This window comes from Nicotiana tomentosiformis, chromosome 3 (genome assembly GCF_000390325.3).
Source record: "Nicotiana tomentosiformis chromosome 3, ASM39032v3, whole genome shotgun sequence".
Classification (NCBI taxonomy): Eukaryota; Viridiplantae; Streptophyta; class Magnoliopsida; order Solanales; family Solanaceae; genus Nicotiana; species Nicotiana tomentosiformis.
In genome coordinates, this window is record NC_090814.1 from 102,745,954 (window position 1) to 102,764,805 (window position 18,852).

Here is an 18,852-nt window from a genome sequence, read left to right on the forward strand (position 1 = left end):
GAACATGTGGCATTGGCTGTTCCAGTGTATACTTATCTATTGTAGTGGTTATCTACCTAGAAGTAATGCTGAAGAAATGAAAGAAACAAGAAATCAGAGGCTCAAATAATGATAAATGTAAATATGCGGCTATTGTCACTCATAACATAGAGAAATAGATACCAGAGAAATCCTCAGGGTCAAGAGAAAGGACATGCATTTCCCGTAATCCTTCGCAAGACAATATCTTTTCTTTTGGCTAATTCTTCTGTTGTTGGTAGAACATTGAAGCATATCATCAGAGGGTAGCTGAAACATCAACCATCCACTTACCAAGTTACCAATGTACCACTACTAGCTGCTGATTTAATCACGTTAGGATGAATGATTACAGAAAAGGCATCACCAGGCTGTCATACAACCACACAAGTAATACACACGCAATATCTACAGTTTCTGTTATCTTCAATGGAAAGAAACATCTTTCTTTCCACTCACAACATGACAGTAATCAGCATGTACTAAGAGCAAAGGCATCACTCACGCCCTTGTACGAAGCCAACCAAGGGCAGGTGCTTCATAGTTAAGCCCTGACAACAGCCATGTAGCAGAATGTGACACTGCCATATAACAGGCATGTAACCCATCCCAAACTGACGAAATCTTGATTCTCACGACTTAAGATTCATCATCATCTTGCAATAGTATTTCATAAATATCAGTCCTCAAATTGAGTTCTTTATCCCGCATTACTTCCTGGAGATCCGACAACTCTTTTGCTGTAAGCACAGAAGCTAACTTGATGAAACCATCAAGCCAGAGCCTCTTTGACCTGTGAAAATGTAGAGCAACAGAAATGAGGTTATTACAAAGCACAGCAATAAAAATTAACTGAGTGGTGTTAAAATGAATATACTGCAATCTTTCAGGGTTGCAAACTACAGTTTTAAGGTTAGGTCAATGCTAAAGAAATATTAAAATAAGAGAGTAAGAAAACCCTACAATTGAGCGACATTTGTGTTATGGTAAGCAAGGAGACAACTTGGGAAATGTAGGAATCGACACCATAGTGCTAGAGGGACAAAAATGGTAGGCCATCCATGGCAAACAAAAAGTTATACAATAAATCCATGACTCGATAGAAATTGCACCAAGGCTACAAGATACGAGTAAACAGAGGCTCACTCCCTCAAGGGCATTTAACTGCTGAAGTGAAATGGGAAGCTCTAATACAAAGTACATCAATATTGTCCAACAGTTGGAAGAGGGGAATGACTAGAAATAAAGAGTTTGATTTCCCTTCCTCTCCCCGTGAACCCGGCTCTAGTAACAATTTCCTCTCTTTTTTCTTCTTTTTTTTTGTTTTAATAATATTATGTCGAGTTCTTTCCTTCTTGGCCTCTTAAAGTATGAAATTCCTTTTTATCCTGAATCATTTCACTGTTAAAGCATATCATGAATAATATACTCACCACGGGCAAGCATGGATGGCACGAAAAAAAGCTCTTCTAGCTGCAGAAGGGTTGCATGCTATATCACTTTCATAGGCAATATACGAGCGCCAGATTAAAACTGAGTTACGTAGCTTCACATTCTCCAATGCTCTCTCAAAAAGTCTGCGTATTCTATGCTCTGTACCACCTTTGCTCATGTCGAATGATAATGCAAAGAGCCAAGCAACAAGCGATGGTTTCCTGGAAGTTTAAGCAAGGACACAAGAAAGAGTGAGAATAAATCTTTGAATCCAGTAGATGCAAAACAATATAAACACAGCTTTAAACAGCTACATGTTTGGGTATGTATGCTTTCTGCATCTTCTTTCAAAAGGATAGATTTCAAATACAAACCAAGAAAGATTATAATACCGTCAAAAAAGGCGTCATCCTAACTTTTCTTGTTCGTGTTTTATTTTCATTTTTGAATTTACTGATTAAAGGAGGAGGGAAATTAGATCTAATTGTCCATTATAAGGCTCTCCGACATGAAAGAGGGGGAACTCGACATTCTATAATACATGCTTGACACAGCTTTTCATTCCTAAAGCCTGCCACAAACAGAGCCCTTAGAGAAAGATCTTTTAAGAAGTACTCAGATAGAAAAACGCACGTATAAACATGCATTTGAAAGTCAGATTAAATACTTTTAAGAAGCACTCAGATAGAAAAACGCATGTATAAACATGCATTTGAAAGTAAGATTCGCAAACTTAGCCGCTTGAGAAGTAGTACAAAAAATAAGAGAACTAACAGGGACTGACTACTGACATAGAATTGGGGGAAAAGTTAAGAGGGTCATACTTTTGGAAATTTTCATCAAAGATCCACCGCAGCTTATTGGGGGACACATACAGATGGCCAATTTCAACTAATGCATTGTAAACATTTGGACTGCATGGATATATATCCAATCCTTTCACTATATATTCCCAAAATTTTGACAGCTTCATTTCTTGATGATGTCTGCAAAGCATCGTCATGTAAAAGTTGAACAAGCGCTCCAGATGATAACTGTTCCGCCTCCTTTCTACAGCAAGGTCATTGCAGTAACCCTCAGTAAGATGAAATATTCCATCGGGAAGAGATGTGTGAGATTCAAGACAATGGTAAAGTACATAGATTATCAATTAGTAACACAACTTCTAAAAAAAAAAAAAACAAATAACATATTGCTGTTCCTCTCTTTTAATTCTTGGCTGTGAGGGCGTGGAGGAGAGGATTCCAAACTACAGAATAAGTTATAACTAGAGAAAGGTATGCCCGACAAGGATAACTTAATCTTAATGCAGCTTGGAGGATTCACACATAGTTAGTACTGTCAGTACAACTTTTAGGTCTAGCAGTATTTACATAAATGCAGGAGCAACTCAGATATGACTCCCCTCTCTTCAACTATCTAAACTCATCTACTTAAATGGACATCTACAACATACAAAGTATTTATTCTACACCAGAATTGCTCTTGAGTATTAGTAGAATTTCATTTGAATATAGTCCTACTCTATTGAAACAGACTCTGAACACCGAATAGTGGACTTGTATCCAACTAGCAGCTATACTGAAGACCTCTTTTTGATAAAGTAATACGTTTTTGTTAATGATGCTTGTATACAAGAAGTATATCAGAATGTAGAACCCTACACAAAGATATGGCTTTCTCCGAACAACAACCAATCTTCTACACATAAAGGAACCTAATCGATGCACCAAAAAGAAATAAGAGATAAGAGGCTACTCCTCAAATGTACAAAATCAATCTCTACACCTTTAAACACTCCTATAAAGCAAAACCCAATGAGAAAATTAGTTTGGTTCCAGACGCATATTACACCAGTATTCAGATGTCTAATTAATATATAACTTCCATGATCACAATCTGAAAAGAAAATAACCCCTTGATTCAAATAGCATAATAAACAAATCAAAATTTGTCTTTTCATTGGTTTCGGCTTCTTGTTCAGAAACACACATCAGGTAAGTTACATTAGATAAAAATGTTACTAGTTGCATTGATTAAGAAAACATTATCCAAAAGAGAAATCAAAATTCTCATGGAACTGCAAGATGAATTTCCAACAATCAATACTCCCACCCCCCACCCCCCAACCCCACAACAACCAAAAAAAAGGGCAAAAGAAAACGAACACCCAGTTTAAACATTTATATAGACACATTTTCAATAAAATTCATAACATTCAACCAGAAAAACAATAAGAAATCAAGAAATTAGAATGCCATGAAGGTCTAACTATGATATCCATATCCCCCTTGATTAATCTCCAACGGGATTAAAAGGCTTCGCTTCAACATAATGAAATATTTTTTAATTTAGGGACAAGTCCCCTGCTTCATATTTGCTGTCTAGTTCATTAAACTCTCTTTCTTATTAAAATACCAATTACAACGGTATACAATAATAACAATAATATGTGATATGACATGATAAAGGCACATAAATTGTTCACCAATTAATACTCCTCATGAAAGAAAGGAAAGCAAAAGTAATATAGTAAAATAATATGGAGCATGGAGATATAGCATCACCCAAGAATGCCGTTTACCCTTAACACAGTTTACATTTATCCTTAGCATCACGAAAGAACATAATTTACCCTTAACATTCTTTAGGTAAGACCATTTGTGCTTGAAAAATGAATTATGCAATAGCTTTAGAGATCCAGAAATAAACGTATTACGAACAAAACTTGGAAATATCAAACTGAACGAGGGTATGCAAACAGGTGCAGCTAGCTACAATAGACCCAAAGGACATGAAATTTCAGGTTTAAAAGGGAGAAAATGACAGGCAACGAAAAACTGATTACCAGGAAGCACCATCGTGAATGCTTGCTCTAAATTTTGAACACCTTCAGTCCATCCAATTGTTATCTCTTCAAATAAAGCAGCTGAACATATGAGAGCAACTGATTGATCATCAATTAAACCGCGTGTCCATGATGAACATAGCATATTCACTTGTTCTTTGAATCCTTGGTGTGCTTTCAGCTGTTGCAGGCTTGATGGTTTACATTTATATGGACTGTATTTCATACCGCTTCCCAAGCAAGATAAAATATGCATAGCACGTAAAGATGATTCCGCAGATACAGAGCCTCCACGAGAACCATTCTCGAGCTCCACTTCAGCGTACCAGAGATATAGGAGAGATGCACTTGTCTGAAAATCCTGCTTATTCAATAAAAAGTAACACTGCAACATCAAATGACAAAAAAATTTTATTGGAGTGCAAGTTCAATGATGGGATGCATGAAGAAGAAGTGGAAGTGAGGATTGGTACTCAGGTCATCCCTAGAAGAGATAGTTTCAAGTATCTTGGGTCTATTATGCAAGGCAACGGGGAGATTGACGAGGATGTTACTTATCGTATTGGAGCGGGGTGGATGAGATGGAGGCTCGCCTCGGGGGTTTTGTGTGATGAGAATGTGCCACCTGGACTTAAGGACAAGTTCTATAGAGTGGTGGTTAGACCGACTATGTTGTATGGAGCTGAGTGCTGGCCCGTCAAGAAGGCCCATGTCCAGAAGATGAAAGTAGCTGAAATGAGGATGTTGAGATGGATGTGTGGGCATACTAGGAAAGACAGGATTAGGAATGAAGTTATTAGGGACAAGGTAGGAGTGGCATATGTGGAGGACAAGTTGCGCTCATTGCTTCAGCTTACCGAGGATATGACCCACGATAGGAAGGTGTGGAAGTCGAGGATTAGGGTTGTAGGTTGACAGATAGTAGTGTGTTCCTCCTAGGCCGACCAGTACTACTAGGACTATTTTTTGTAATTTCCTATTTATGGTTCTTTATTATGCATGTTGTGGCATTCACGCCCATTACCATGTTACATTGTTGCTAATATTCTTTGCTACTTGGTTGCTTTATCTTCACTGTTCCTTGAGCTGAGGGTCTATCGGAAACAGCCTCTCTATCTCTATGAGGTAGGGGTAAGGTCTGCGTACACACTACCCTCCCCAGACCCCATTTATAGGATCAAACTGGTTGTTGTTGTATAGGTAGTGAAGAAAAACTAACCAACAAGAAATAAGACCAGTAATTGACTGAGATTGCCAGATAAAATGTTGGCTGGAAAACCTTATTTCATGGTGAAGGAAATGGTGATTTAAGCACTATCTAGAAGAGGCCTCTTATAAATCACAGAGCCCGTTGAAGCGGTGCTGCTCTCCCAATGAAGGGATACAGCACGCGAACATCACGTTAAACAGGAAATAGAATATACCTGTGGAAGTCCATCTATTGAAGACAATGCCATGTCGAAAATCTTTCTAGCATGGTCAATATTTCCAAATACTGCTTCTCTTCGTGCATAAACTCCACAAAGCAATACATCCTGTGAGAAAAAAAAAGGTAAAAGACAAACAAGTGACTTTCAAGTTGAGCCATCAGAAGCAAAAACCCAATGGAGGCATCAGAAGCACATAAAAATTATAATACATATCCATTTATGACACAAACTTAATAAAAAGAATTTCGTGGTGAACAGGGACGACGAAAAGCAAATGAACCAAAATGACAATCCTGGGGAGGGGCAGGGGCCAAGAGAAGTGTACACCAATAGTTTTCGAGGATACAAATCAATATCAAGTCTCTAACACCTATTACACTGCTACTGTCTCTAAGCACCTAAAGAGCAATGAGGTAAACTACAAAGTTGAGTTTTGATCAACAAATTATGCAGCAGCTGTAATCACATGAGATCCTGATCAATCTCCAACATATTCAATAAAGTTCAGAGGAATTGACAGAAGACCATAAAAGGTGCACATTATTTTACTGTCAAGCTTTTAAAAAAAGAAAACGAGCGAGAAAGAGAAAAGCTGACATCTCAGTAAAACAAACAAGCACCATTCTGATGAGGACTTGCAAAACCTCAATAACTTATTGTCACCAATGAGAGCACTTTTTGTGCGTCGATGTTCTTACACAAAGATTTCATGAAATAACATAACCACGAGCGAGTTTCTGTTTCTTTGATTGTTCAAATTACCTCTCTATTTATTTGCAAAGCAATTATCTTATTAAAAAGTGACGTGCAATATGAAACATTAAAGACGTACTCTACTATTTTAGAAAACAATGTGAATATACCACACACGTAGAATACTTGACCAACAAGATGAATAAAAGATATACCTGACGGTTACTCTTCAAAAGGCTTTTTGCTAAAGTTCGACATGGTGTTACTGAACAACTAGAAGTATTCATCATTGTATTTGATAGCTCCTCCGCAATAAGAACAGCTTCTTCCAAAATGTGATTTTGGGGAAACACAGTGCAACAAAGCAATGTAGCATTTCGAACAAATTCCATCATGCTAGTCCTCATAGAGATATCATCGGAGCTACTAAAAACTTGCTCCAAACTTGTATCAATCTGGTTCCTTCCTTTTTTGGTTAAAACATAGTGCACTCTTCTTAGTTCATCAAAGAGAGAATCTGGCATTGCCTCCAAACTAAGGCTTTTCTCAGCCCAACTTGAACTGTTTGTACAAGTCCTGCACGCATTAAAAGGAAGTAACTTACATACAACCAAGTTTTTTTTTTATGAAGGTGTTTCATCAAAAAAAGCATCAAGAAGATGCATAGTTACAGGAGGCCTAGTTACAAAAGACAAAAACAAAAGAGAGAAGTTAGGCCCTATACAAAGTGTCAATCTAGGACAAGAGTATTAACAAAGTCCAAAAAATGTCCAGTACTAAGTACTGGTGACAGTTTTGTCCAGCAAAAAAAGTTCAAGTAGGCATTTTGTTTAAGAGAGTGATTTGGAGTTGAGATGCCATCAAAACATCTTCTATTCCTCTCTGTCCATGCAACTAAGTATATTACTCTTGTTTCCATTCCCTCCTTATATAGTTTACCAAGCACCTCCATGTGGCTTCTCTCATTTAACAGTATCCATTGTCAAAGAAGAAGAACCATAGTAACACAGAGAAGCCACACATCAAACCATATATTTTGACATGATTAAGAAACCAAAATATAAGTAATAATCTCTAAATCACAACTCACTCGCAGCAACTTGTAAATATTTACTTATCAAAAAAAAAAAATCCTCAGCAACCAAGAAAAAGAAGACCTAATTGAATGTCACAAGGAAACAACTTTTTAATGCAGCAAGTTTTTAGTCGATCCTTCTCCTAGATCTTCTCTGAATATTTGGTTTCATATTGCGGCCTGCATTTTGGAAACGATTATCAGAATGTGTAGATTAAGAAGTTTCCAGCTCTCCATCTAGGTTCCCTTAACCTCTAAATGGAAGTCAATTATATCCTGAGAGAGAGAGAGAGAGAGAGAGAGAGAGAGAAACTAGTTGAGTTAAGCCTAAAAAGTTCAAAGAACTATCCAAAATCCTTTTTCTGCATAAGATTTTAACTTCAACAAACTGACCCTTTCCCTTCTAAACTGTCAAGGTCTATGTTGTTCGGACTCTCCGAAAAGTGTCTCTGGGTGCGTGTCAGATCCTCCAAAAGTAGTGTACTTTTGGAGAATCCGACACGGGTGCGACAATGTTTTGGAGAGTCCGCGCAACATAGGTCAAGGTAAAGCAGGGCAAATTCAGGGTTTTAACCAAAACAACGTTCTTTATATTCTTAGGCAAAGCATTAACTAGCCAATGCTAGATGCGAATATGTAGAACAGTCAACACACATAATTTAACAATTTAAAATCATTCAAGGTGGAAAAAGTATCAGGACATAAAAAGGATGATCCCAGCTAGTTGAGCACAAGTGCCAAAAGTTTAGGCTCACCAAGTCATAGCAAGCTCAGGCACTTCCTAAACCAAGCTGAACCTAGATAGCATTATCCAACCCTACTTGTAAATGTGACAGGATGACTTAGTTCTCAGAGTTAAAAAGTTCATAACTTTAACATATGAGATCCTTCCCAAGTATGCTAGAAAAACACCACCTTTTTCTATCCAGAGACATTCACACAGTAATTAGATCCTCAAGCATGAACTACTCTAATGTGTGACATGGACCTCTGCGTTTTATTTATTGCAGCAATATGACATGTTTAACTCTATTATCTAGTAAAATCAATGTGAGCACTAGTGAAATCAATCTAATATTCAAGTTAAGAAGACGAACCATTGAGCCATCCTCCCGCCATAAAAATCAATGAATTGCGATACCAGGGAAAAACGTCCTTCTTCAGAACTTATCGAGAACAGGTAGTCACTCACGTCTTCATATGCTATTACTCTCAAAAGCTGCTCATCATCCGGTGCATCAGCAGGATCCTCACTATGAGAACTCCCAGCTGTTTCACATAAATACGCAAGAAATTAATTCTCTACCAGATAACAGCTGCAAAGACAAGAAGAGAAAAAGGAGGCAGGGAGCAACTCATTGCTTGGAAACTACAGGCAGTACACTGACACTTAGAACAGTCAGTTCAAAATCTTTACAAGGAAAATAACAACTAGCCTATCACACTCCATTTGCAAAAGCAAAACATTCTTAAGCATAAAATTAGCCCCAAAATCAAAATAATAGCTTTCATAGTCATGGCAATGGATAGAAAAGACTGGGTGGAGTTAAGCATGATAGGTGAATGCTGCTAACAACACAGCGAAAATGAAAATGAAACTGGAGCTATTATAAGTACAGGGTAGAGAGCATGATACTGAATTTTATCCAGAAAACTACTATTGTTCATGACTCAGTCACATGATAAATAATTTTGGACTGCCGCTTTATTGGCATGTCTACTGTCATTAGCCTTTGGAGACAGTAAAAAGAGATAGACTTGCCAAGCTTTTTAAAGAAAAGAGATAGAGAAGCTAAGCCATTGAAACAGAAATTGACCCTAAGTGTTCAGAAGTGAACAGTCCTTTTATTAGGAGTGAAAAGTAAAAGGTCCATTAAGTGACAAAGACAGTATTTAGTACAGAGATTTTTTCAGCTTTCCACCCTAGCGAGTGAACCATCCAGAGAACAGTTCTCCCTGGCAGAAAGATCAACCTTGCTTCTTTTTTTCTTGGGGAAGGGGAGTGGCAATAATACAAATGCCAGCCTTGTTATCCCTCTGTTCAGTCTATATCCTAAATTGTATATTTTTCCCTGATTTAGCTAGTGATGGCCTCTCTTCCATCAATTCCTTCGCTTGATATTTCTTCCCAAAAAAGTGTAATTAAACTTAATAAGGAAAAGAAAGATCAGAGTAATGAAAAAGGGACGGGAGAAAGAGGATTACTTTTAGCATGGACTGGCATCCACTCGCTTGAGTCTCTTGCTACCTCTTCTTCTGACCACCTAGTCCAAGTTCTTGTGTCTTTAATCTCACCATTAGCTTCAGCAGCAGCATCAATCCCAAGCATTTTCAGCAAAGCTTCAGTATCATCTGTCTGCTCATCATCTTTCATTTCAGATCCATCTTCTAATTCGTCAAGAGCACTATCTGTCTCTGTTATATTTTCTATAGCGTCATTATTTTCTTTACTTTTAGATAACGGGTCTGACCAACCAGTCCAACCACCTTTTTCAGAATCATGTGAAGGCTCCTCCCTCATAGTTTGCCTCAGCTCTTCCTCTTTCTCTAGCCACTTTGACCAGCCGAGTGCACCATCTTCCCCAACCCTGGCACCATTACTGTTCCAAAAATGCTCAAATAGTCTTTGCTTACTTTGCTCACTAAGAAGTAAAGAAGGGCAGAACAAGCTGTATTCAATCTGCGCCTGGAACATGGCAGTAGCCAACTCTCTGTACCCAGCCTGCCACTCAAACCGACAGAGACTGAGAAATATATCAACCAGACCATGTTCAAGTCTTACAATAGCAGGATCCATAGAAGGCGAATTAGCACCTCCGGAAACCTGTATCCAGCAAATACATCTCCATCAGCAAATGGAAGGGTGACGGAAAAGATCAAGATGAATTCATTTGTCAGTAACTCTAAACTCTTGCATTGCTAACCCTGCAAGATTTCACATACATAAAATCAAAGAGAATATACTGAACTATTTAAAGGATTACTTCCTATTAGTTTCATCTAAATTTTAAAAATTGCTTTACAATTAATTTCTAAATATAACACAGTGGAAACTTACAGTACTTAATGCTCGTGAGATGCATGCAAAATTTCATTTTTACAAGGTAGTGCTGCGCCTACAGTAAATTTTTATCTTTAAGTTGTGAATGAATCCAATATTCTGGATATACATGGACACTAACATGTATAAATTCAGTAATGATCATACAGTTTCACCCTTGAGCCATTCAAGGCCTCACTTAGCAGCTTCTTATTTGGAAATCTTTCACTATTATCCTACTTCAGCAACCAAATAAGGAAGTTCTAGGATATGCACACACCAATATTTGTTGATCTGGTCCTCGCCAAGTTCATGCTGGAAACTACTACCCACCCTACCCTTCCCCAACAACTTCATGGAATTATCCTTCATAAACATTTCAATACACTCTCTCCCAAGAGTCCAGAGAAGGTGCTCTTAGGACAAATGCCCTTTCAAGGATCCATGGCCAAGCAGAAGGATATTACTATACAGTTTCTCATCTATTTGACTGTTAATGATACCATCAGTTTTGACCAAGAAAGGCACAATCATCTTTATCATTTACATTGTACAAGATGATAAGGACTTTATCAGAAGCCACACGAGCACCCAACACAAAGATCAAATTTTCAGAACAGCAACAAAAACTGAAAGTCTGTATGCTCAAATTAATAAATATCTTATGCACAAAAAAAAAGAGCATAATGTGTCAAAGGTGAGGACCTGCCTATGTTGCTTAGACCATGCACCAGATAAAGCTTGGATTGCATTTGCATACATTTTTCTCATTTCAGTAACCTTAAACCTTGAAAAGTCGCCCTGAACAACCCGCAAAAATTCTCTCCACAATGTGTAACTACCTGAGTTCTGGAGAAGTATCTTCTCCCATCGACTAATCAGGTCATCAATGCTATCTCTACTCTGATAAGCATTCATAAGAGAGAGAAGCAGGTCTTCACTGTCAGGGTTCAGCTCAGTAGCCTTCTCCAGAATACTGATCTTCTTTTCAAGTGTTTGCAAACGGGCACCTTTCTGTGGCTGCATTCTTGCTACCTTATCTTGGAATTGCGCAAAAGCCAGCCAAATTTGCGCATCATGTGGCCGTTCCCTTGTCATCTTGTTGAACTCCTTTGTTTTGCGAAAGACCTCATCCTCCCAAGATTCCTCGACCACTGCATTACCTGAAACAGTATCTCCTCTGATTCCTTCATCTGACTTAACTTCATCTGGCAATGAGATGAAATCAGCTGGCATGCTCATCATTGGCTTGAGAGGAGACAAAAATCTTAGACGTTTCAAGTTCTTATGGTGCTCAATTGCAGCATATGTTGCAGACCAATAGCGACCTCCAGACCTTAGTTTATTGTCCAATGCATCAATATCGCTTTCTCTTTCAAAAGATCTCTTATCATTCCACCTATAGTAATTGAGCTCAGAGTTTTTCCTCGAATTATGAAGCTTGTAACGAGCAACATCCGTTCTACAGTGCAGCAGAAAATATTCTACAGTTAGTAAAGCAAAGTGAATCAAGCTAAGGACTAATGCGAATTAGGTGTGTCAAATGCACCTTTTTGTGTAAACATAATTAAAAATCATTCTCCTCAATGATGAAATCAAGTATGATTGTACGAAAGCTCAAAAAAATCAATTACATAAAGTCAGTTTATTCCCTCATACATTATTTACCTTCACCATAATAGAAAAGAAAGCACGAGTTCACTGTGTCCATGTGTAACTCATAAAATCATAGTGCATGCCCCTATGATAACAATGGACACTAACCTCATTAACTCTTTTTTACTACACACAAAAAGGAAATCACAACTGATCCATGTTTGAGACGTAGTTGATTGATTAATCGACTTTGCTGCAAATACGAATAGGTTAACTTAAATTTTTGCATTGTAATGATTTTCAGATGACAATTCCACCGTTTTAACTGGTTGAATCGCCATTCTAACATTTTCAAATTGCTCCTCATTGTGCTAGATGTTGAGAAAAAACCTCTCTTTATGTTTTACGATTGCATTGCCCATAGTGAGCAAATAACTGCTGCAATTCGCATATAAGTTTCAATAATGTGTAGTTTTAAATTCTCTTGACAGCTAACAAAATCAAATTACAGTCAAATTAGAAAAAATAAGCAAGTTGCATCGCGACTCTTATTCTGACTACTTGTTCTACGTAGCTTAAAAGAATGCATAGAAAAGCAGCATTCGCACCTGTAGAGAGTACCAAAAGCTAAATTGTCTCGATCGCCACGAGAGTCAAAGTAATAGTCTTTAACATTATCAGTAGCTGAAGAAGAAGCCCAAGTTCGAACATCACGTTTTCTAGAAGAAGAAAGTGCATAGTCATAATTTGGGCCCTCATTACTCAGTCGCTGCCTTTTCTTCCTCCTCTTTTTCTTCTTCTTACTCTTTCTTTCTTCATCATCAGAAGTAGACGAGTGGCCCCGCTCCGACGCGGACGAGTCCAGCAACTCATACCGTGCTCCCTCTCCTTTTTTATTTTCCTTTTCTATATCTTCTCCTTCTTTATCTTCTAGATTCTGGGGGAACTGGATATTACTGTAGTTCGTTGAAACGGTGTTGTTTATAACGGAGATGTCGGTTGTGAAGCTGGAATTGCGAAGCCATTCAGGAACGGCGTCGTGTGAGGTGGAGGGATTGAGCGGTGCACATATCTGAGATTGGGGGAAAACGGGAAATAGCGATGAACTTTTTGGTGCTTCTTCTGTTTCGATTTCTTCCATGGCGGATTCTGTTTCAATCTTCTTCTATAACTACTACTAAATAAACCCCCCGTATTTTCCAAGTCATACTACTGAAAATATACAAAGAAAAAATTATTAATAATAAATTAATTAAAATAATTATTACAAAAAATCAAAATAAGACAAGAGATATTAGTGTGCCAAAACGGGAGATCTATGAAATTATTCTTTAGTTTTAAATAGATATTCTTCTAACTAAGATAATTGTTAATATTATTTTATAATTTATGGAGACGTTTGAAAAATTATTACGTCTTTTTATCTAATTAAGTATATTAAATAGCATAATTTAAATTTTCAATTTACATTTCTAGCCCTTTCAATTCCAATCTAGAGCGTGTTGTGATCTATACAACTTGAAGTGGGTTTACCAAGTTGAATCTTACTATAGATAATCAGAACTGCAATGTGCTACTTGGAAAAAGAATTGTGAGAATTAAATAATGCTAGTTCTCTTATTCTGCTCAAACTAAGTGATGTCCAAACTAAGTGAGAACTATTATTATGAAACAAAAGTTGCAGCAAAACAAAGCAGGAAATAAAATAAAGACGATGATTGCAACCCTTTAACTTCGTAACGTTAGTTTTTATGACTCTACTAACTCCTAGTAGACCTTAGTTTTTCTTAACTAAGCTTGGTGTGGGTAAGTACACCATTCAAAAACCGTAGTCATCCAAGTCCAGAAAGAAGAATGCATTATTTTCACCATAAACTATTGAGCCATATGCTGCTGCCTGCCCGTAATCATACAATAGCAACTACGGTATGTATTCACAGTTGCATAACCAACGAGGATTGTGGTGGAGTGGTAACTACTCCTTCATCCTTAACCAGAGGTCTCGGGTTCGAGCCCTGGTATGGAGTCGCCTTTGTTAGGGAGCGATTTATCCCTAATGTGGGACTTTCCGGCGCGAATTCGAATTTAGTCGGCCCCAATGCAGGTACCGAATACTGGAAGTGAAACCAAAAAAAAAAGTAGTTGCATGTGAGTCAAATAGTGATTTACAGATGATAAAGAGAGTGCCACACAAGAACCCAGGATTGCTTCTGTGGTGTTGAAGTAAACAGAATACTTAAAACCGACCAGTGATGAAAACCAAGAAGACGAGAATTTTTTTGTTTTTTTTTGGTAAACAATAATTAAAAAAGTGTGATCTAATTAACTTGAAGCATGTCTACTAAGACCTTGAAAGAAGAAATTTTATAAAGCCAAAATGTAAAAATATTGATCAATCTATGCCCAACATCATCATTAAGTAAAATTTGTTGGGATTTTAAGCTTGTGTAACTTAAAGAGGGTGAATGAGAAATGGAGGGAAAATGAAATATTTGAGTTTCCCTTGGCAAAGGGACATTGTCTCATATCGGAGGAAGAAAAGGTTTTTGATGGGTATATATATAATTGCTCTTCTTCTAGCTGTTAAAGAGTTAAGAAAAAGGCAAGCCCCGCGCCGTCGTCGTCGCTCGGCTTCGGCTTCGGCTTTTTGGACAAAGATCGATTGATTGATTAATCTTTTTGGATAAAATCCCTTTCAATTATCTAATTAAATAATTAACGAAAAATTCAATGAATAACCCATGACCCCCGGTTCGGTCAGGCCCGTTTTCTTTTTCGGATTATTTTAAATATATTTTTCCCGCAATATTTCAAACAACCATTTTCCAACAGCCATGGCTGTTTTTGAAAGGTTGCAAACCTTTTCAGAAACAATGCCAGCAACTCTATAAATAGAGTTTGAATCCCAGAATCTTTCCTTACGAAATTTTCTGAGCTGCTTCTTCTTCTTCTTCTGCACAAAAATTCCAGTGTATTTTACAGCCTTCGAGTGGCTCGCTGTTTACCGGCGTTTTTGTACCAACACTCCGATAACTTAAATCGTTCTATCCTGGGAGGATATATTCCAGCACCTCGGGTACTTGAGGGGAATAATTTCCTTAAGGACACACTGTGTATTCAGGGGGTTCGATTTATTCCTATTCTATTTTTTCAAAATTTATTTCGTTAAACAAGTATTACTAACTTTCTGTTTTATTTTTTCAGAAAATTTAATTGTTTATTACATCAATAACATTCTATAACAAAATGTTAAACTAGATTTGCGTCTGCGGCCATTGAAGAAGCACAATCGTCAAAATAGATCACAAATAGATCACCAGAAGAAGATTGCATTGTTTTCTGCCTACTCATAATCTTACAATCAGAATTACAATATGTATCCAGAAAATTCATATAATTCAAATGGTGATGTTAAAGATAACACTAGAGAATTTTGAAGCTAAAGAAAGTGCCTCACGAGAAGAAGCCGTAGTTGCTTAAATGGTGTTGAAGATTGTTAGCCAATCTGTATTACTATAATGAATAATGAAACAGTAAACTTTCTGAAACAGAAAACAGAAATAAAAAGTTAGCAGCAACAGAATGTCGAAATAATATTTGAAAATAATTTCAGAATAAATCGAGCACATTGAATACACAGTGTGTCCTTAAGAAAATTATTCCCCTCAAGTACCCGAGGTGCTGGAATATTATCCTCCTAGGATAGAACGATTTAACTCACCAATATATCGGTACCAAAAACTCTTATGAACTGCGAACCACTCAATGGTTGTAAAACACACTGTAAAATTTTGTGCAGGAGAAGAAGAAGAAGAAGATCAGAAAATTTCATAAGGAACGATTCTGGGATCAAGCCATATTTATAGCCATTTTCTGGCATTGTTTATGAAAAGGTTTGCAACCTTGGGAACATTTCACGTTTGAAATATTCCGGGAAAAAGGATTTAAAATAATCCGGGAAAGAACTAGACCGGGTCGTGTCGCGGGTCCTAGGTTATCAATTTTCATTAATTAATTAAATAATTGAAAGAAATTTTGTCCAAAAAGATTAATCAATCAATCTTTGACCGAATCCGAAGCCGAAGTCGAGCCGAGCGAGTGACAACGATGGCGCGAGGCTTACTTTCTTTCCAACCCATTTAACACCAAGAGAAGTATTTTCTCAATATAAGCACTTTAACTTTTTTTTCCACCACCAATGAGGGACACTTTGCTCTTTCCAAAGCAAAAGGGAGCTCACTTTCCCTCCATTTTCTTCCCTCAATTTTTCATTCACCAATCTTTTAATCCCAACAATCCCCCACATGAATGGGGAATGGCTATAAGACAAAGGAATGCACGAACGAGTGTGTGATTTACATGCAAGGATTAATTGCATCTCGATAAATAGGTTTTCCTTTGAACTTTCCGTAGTGCACTTATATCGGATGTACTCGGACAATCGGTAGATTTGATATCTTTGAACCGTCGAGCTTTGTTGTATACTGTTACATCCCGCATTTCGTACGTTAAAGTTTCGTCATAAGTTAATCGACGTAGACTCGGGAATGAGATTATTTTGAGACCATAGGCATTTATGCTATTTGTAACAATTGATAAGTAAGTGTTATAAAGGTCAGAGGATTAACGAATCGAAGAAATTGAGTATCGCCGAAATTTGTTATTTTGGGATAACATACGGTCCGAGCTATAATACCCAATATTTATGGACTAGTACCATACAAGATATCCTATAACCGTGATAGTAAGATATATAAAGTGTATTAAAAGTGAGTAGTATTTTAAGATAATCCTTAATTATGTAAATTAGTGGGTAATGGGGGAACTAACTAGTTAATTAATAATTAATAGTTGAGTAATTAAAGTCTTTTGGATAAGGGTAATGATCCAAAACGTGGCAGCACAAGGGATCTTCATCAAAGCCAAAGTATGACTCATTATTTCATGGAATTAGGTGGCAAAATTTAAGGGATTTTTGTGGCATGATCAATTGGACTTTTAAAAAAAGAATCTTTATATGTCTTAAAGGCATAAGAATCATATCCATTCATATAACGTGAGTTATATCTGGAGATCTCTATATTTATAGTTCAATACAAATCATTAGACCAAAGTCTATCTCTCAACTCAAAATCTCAACTCAAAATCATTCGTATAAATTATTACCTCTACTTTTTGTTTGTTTTCGATTTACTATCATACATCTTTGTTGGAATTGGATAGGCTGCTGCAGAAGTCTAGCTTGAGCCGCACATCATTTTAGTAAAAGAGAAGCATTATATGTCTAAAGAACATGAGAATCACGTCTCCATTCTTAATTAACGTGAGATTTTACAATATTAAGGGAGTACGGTATAATCTTTTCTCAAGAGTATCATACGAATTTATCCCTACTCCAGGTATGTTAAGGCTAATCCTTCGTTTTGGCATGATCCAAGTAACGATACGTAAACGTAATGCTATTTCATAAGTGTTTCTACTCTTAGCAGTTAAGGATGTCTACGTTATTCATTCCTGTAAAGCGATATTCAAGCATGTCTAAGTATGTTTCTAGTTTCCTGTTGAGGTATTTTATAAAGATGTTAATATTAATAGTATTGTGATATACGCATCTTCATTTACCACCGAGCTACGGTCGGTAGGGCAGTTACGCATTTACCATCGAGCTACGGTCGGTTGGGCAGTTATACATCTACCACCGAGCTACGGCCGATCGGGCAGTTACCACCGGTTGGGCAGTTATGTATCATTATTTACCATCGGTTGGGCAGTTATGCATTTATCACCGAGTTACGGCCGGTCGGGCAGTTACCACTAATCAGTTAGGCAGTTAACGTCACGAAAATGAGGTAACTAGAACTATTATATTATAGTTTTATTTATATATACGATATGGGTTTTATTCTATATGTTACGGCCTTCAGCGGCAAGTCAGAAGTTATAAGTTGACTCTTATCTCTCCCCGAGATAGTATCTTATTATTATTTGGTTTTATTGCTGCCTTACATACTCGGTACATTCTTCGTACTGATACCCCTTTTTCTGGGACGATGTGTTTCATGCCACGCAGGTGTAGATAGGCTAGGTGAGGACCATCCACTGTAGGCTGCCTCCAGATATCAGCTTTTGGTTGGTGAGCTCCACATCTTCCTGGAGTATTGCCGAGTCACGTTCTATATATGTTACTTTGTTTTATGAGGATGTCAGGGACCCTATCCTGACTTATATGTTATGGTCATGTTTTCTTAGAGATTTTGCAAATAGTGTCCTGTGTATAGCTTTAGGTATGACATGTCAACGGCCTTGTCGGCCCCTATGTATCTATATAAATCTTTTTGAATTAGTTATGTGAGTTATGTTCTAATATTGTTAATTACATATATAGATGTGGCCTATCATGGCCCGTGACAAATCTTATAGAAAAAAAAAGATAAGGTACGTGGCGCTCGGTTGAGTAGGCATCAGGTGCCAGTCGTGGCCCTCTAATTTGGGTCGTGACAAAGTGGTATCAGAGCAGTTCTGTCCTAGGGTTGTCTGCAAGCCGTGTCTAGTAGAGTCTTATTTATAAATGTGTTGTGCACCACGTTGTATAAACAAGAAACTACAGGGCATTTAGGGGCCGGTTACCCTTCCTTCTTGACATTAAATCGTGCAATAGAGCAGAGTCATATGGAATAAAGCCCTTGACCTTTAACTTGTTTTTATATATGCAGCAATG

At 37.4% G+C, this 18,852-nt stretch overlaps 1 protein-coding gene across 2 annotated transcripts; it reads right to left on the reverse strand.

The window, feature by feature from the left end:
- Positions 1–83: 83 nt before the first annotated feature.
- On the reverse strand, positions 84–13,323 carry LOC104113158 (uncharacterized). Of its 2 annotated transcripts, none has more exons than XM_009623263.4 (10): positions 12,743–13,323; positions 11,244–12,000; positions 9,704–10,322; positions 8,596–8,767; positions 6,639–6,999; positions 5,725–5,835; positions 4,301–4,661; positions 2,277–2,502; positions 1,452–1,673; positions 84–811 (listed from the first exon to the last, which is right to left on the reverse strand). In XM_009623263.4, the coding sequence occupies exons 1-10, from the start codon at positions 13,273–13,275 to the stop codon at positions 658–660; spliced, it is 3,516 nt and encodes a 1,171-aa protein (XP_009621558.1). In that variant the 5' UTR covers positions 13,276–13,323; the 3' UTR covers positions 84–657. The 2 variants fall into 2 exon arrangements, with proteins under 2 accessions (XP_009621558.1, XP_009621557.1); XM_009623262.4 differs by having other exon boundaries at positions 4,301–4,685.
- Positions 13,324–18,852: the final 5,529 nt, after the last annotated feature.

Coding starts and splice junctions, on each gene's coding strand:
- LOC104113158 (XM_009623262.4), bottom strand. CDS start 13,275: ATGGAAGAAATCGAAACAGAAGAAGCACCAAAAAGTTCATCGCTATTT. Junction 8,768..9,703: donor GATGCCAGTCCATGCTAAAA/GTAATCCTCTTT, acceptor TATGTGAAACAG/CTGGGAGTTCTCATAGTGAG. Junction 2,503..4,300: donor ATTCACGATGGTGCTTCCTG/GTAATCAGTTTT, acceptor ACCTTGCTGTAG/AAAGGAGGCGGAACAGTTAT.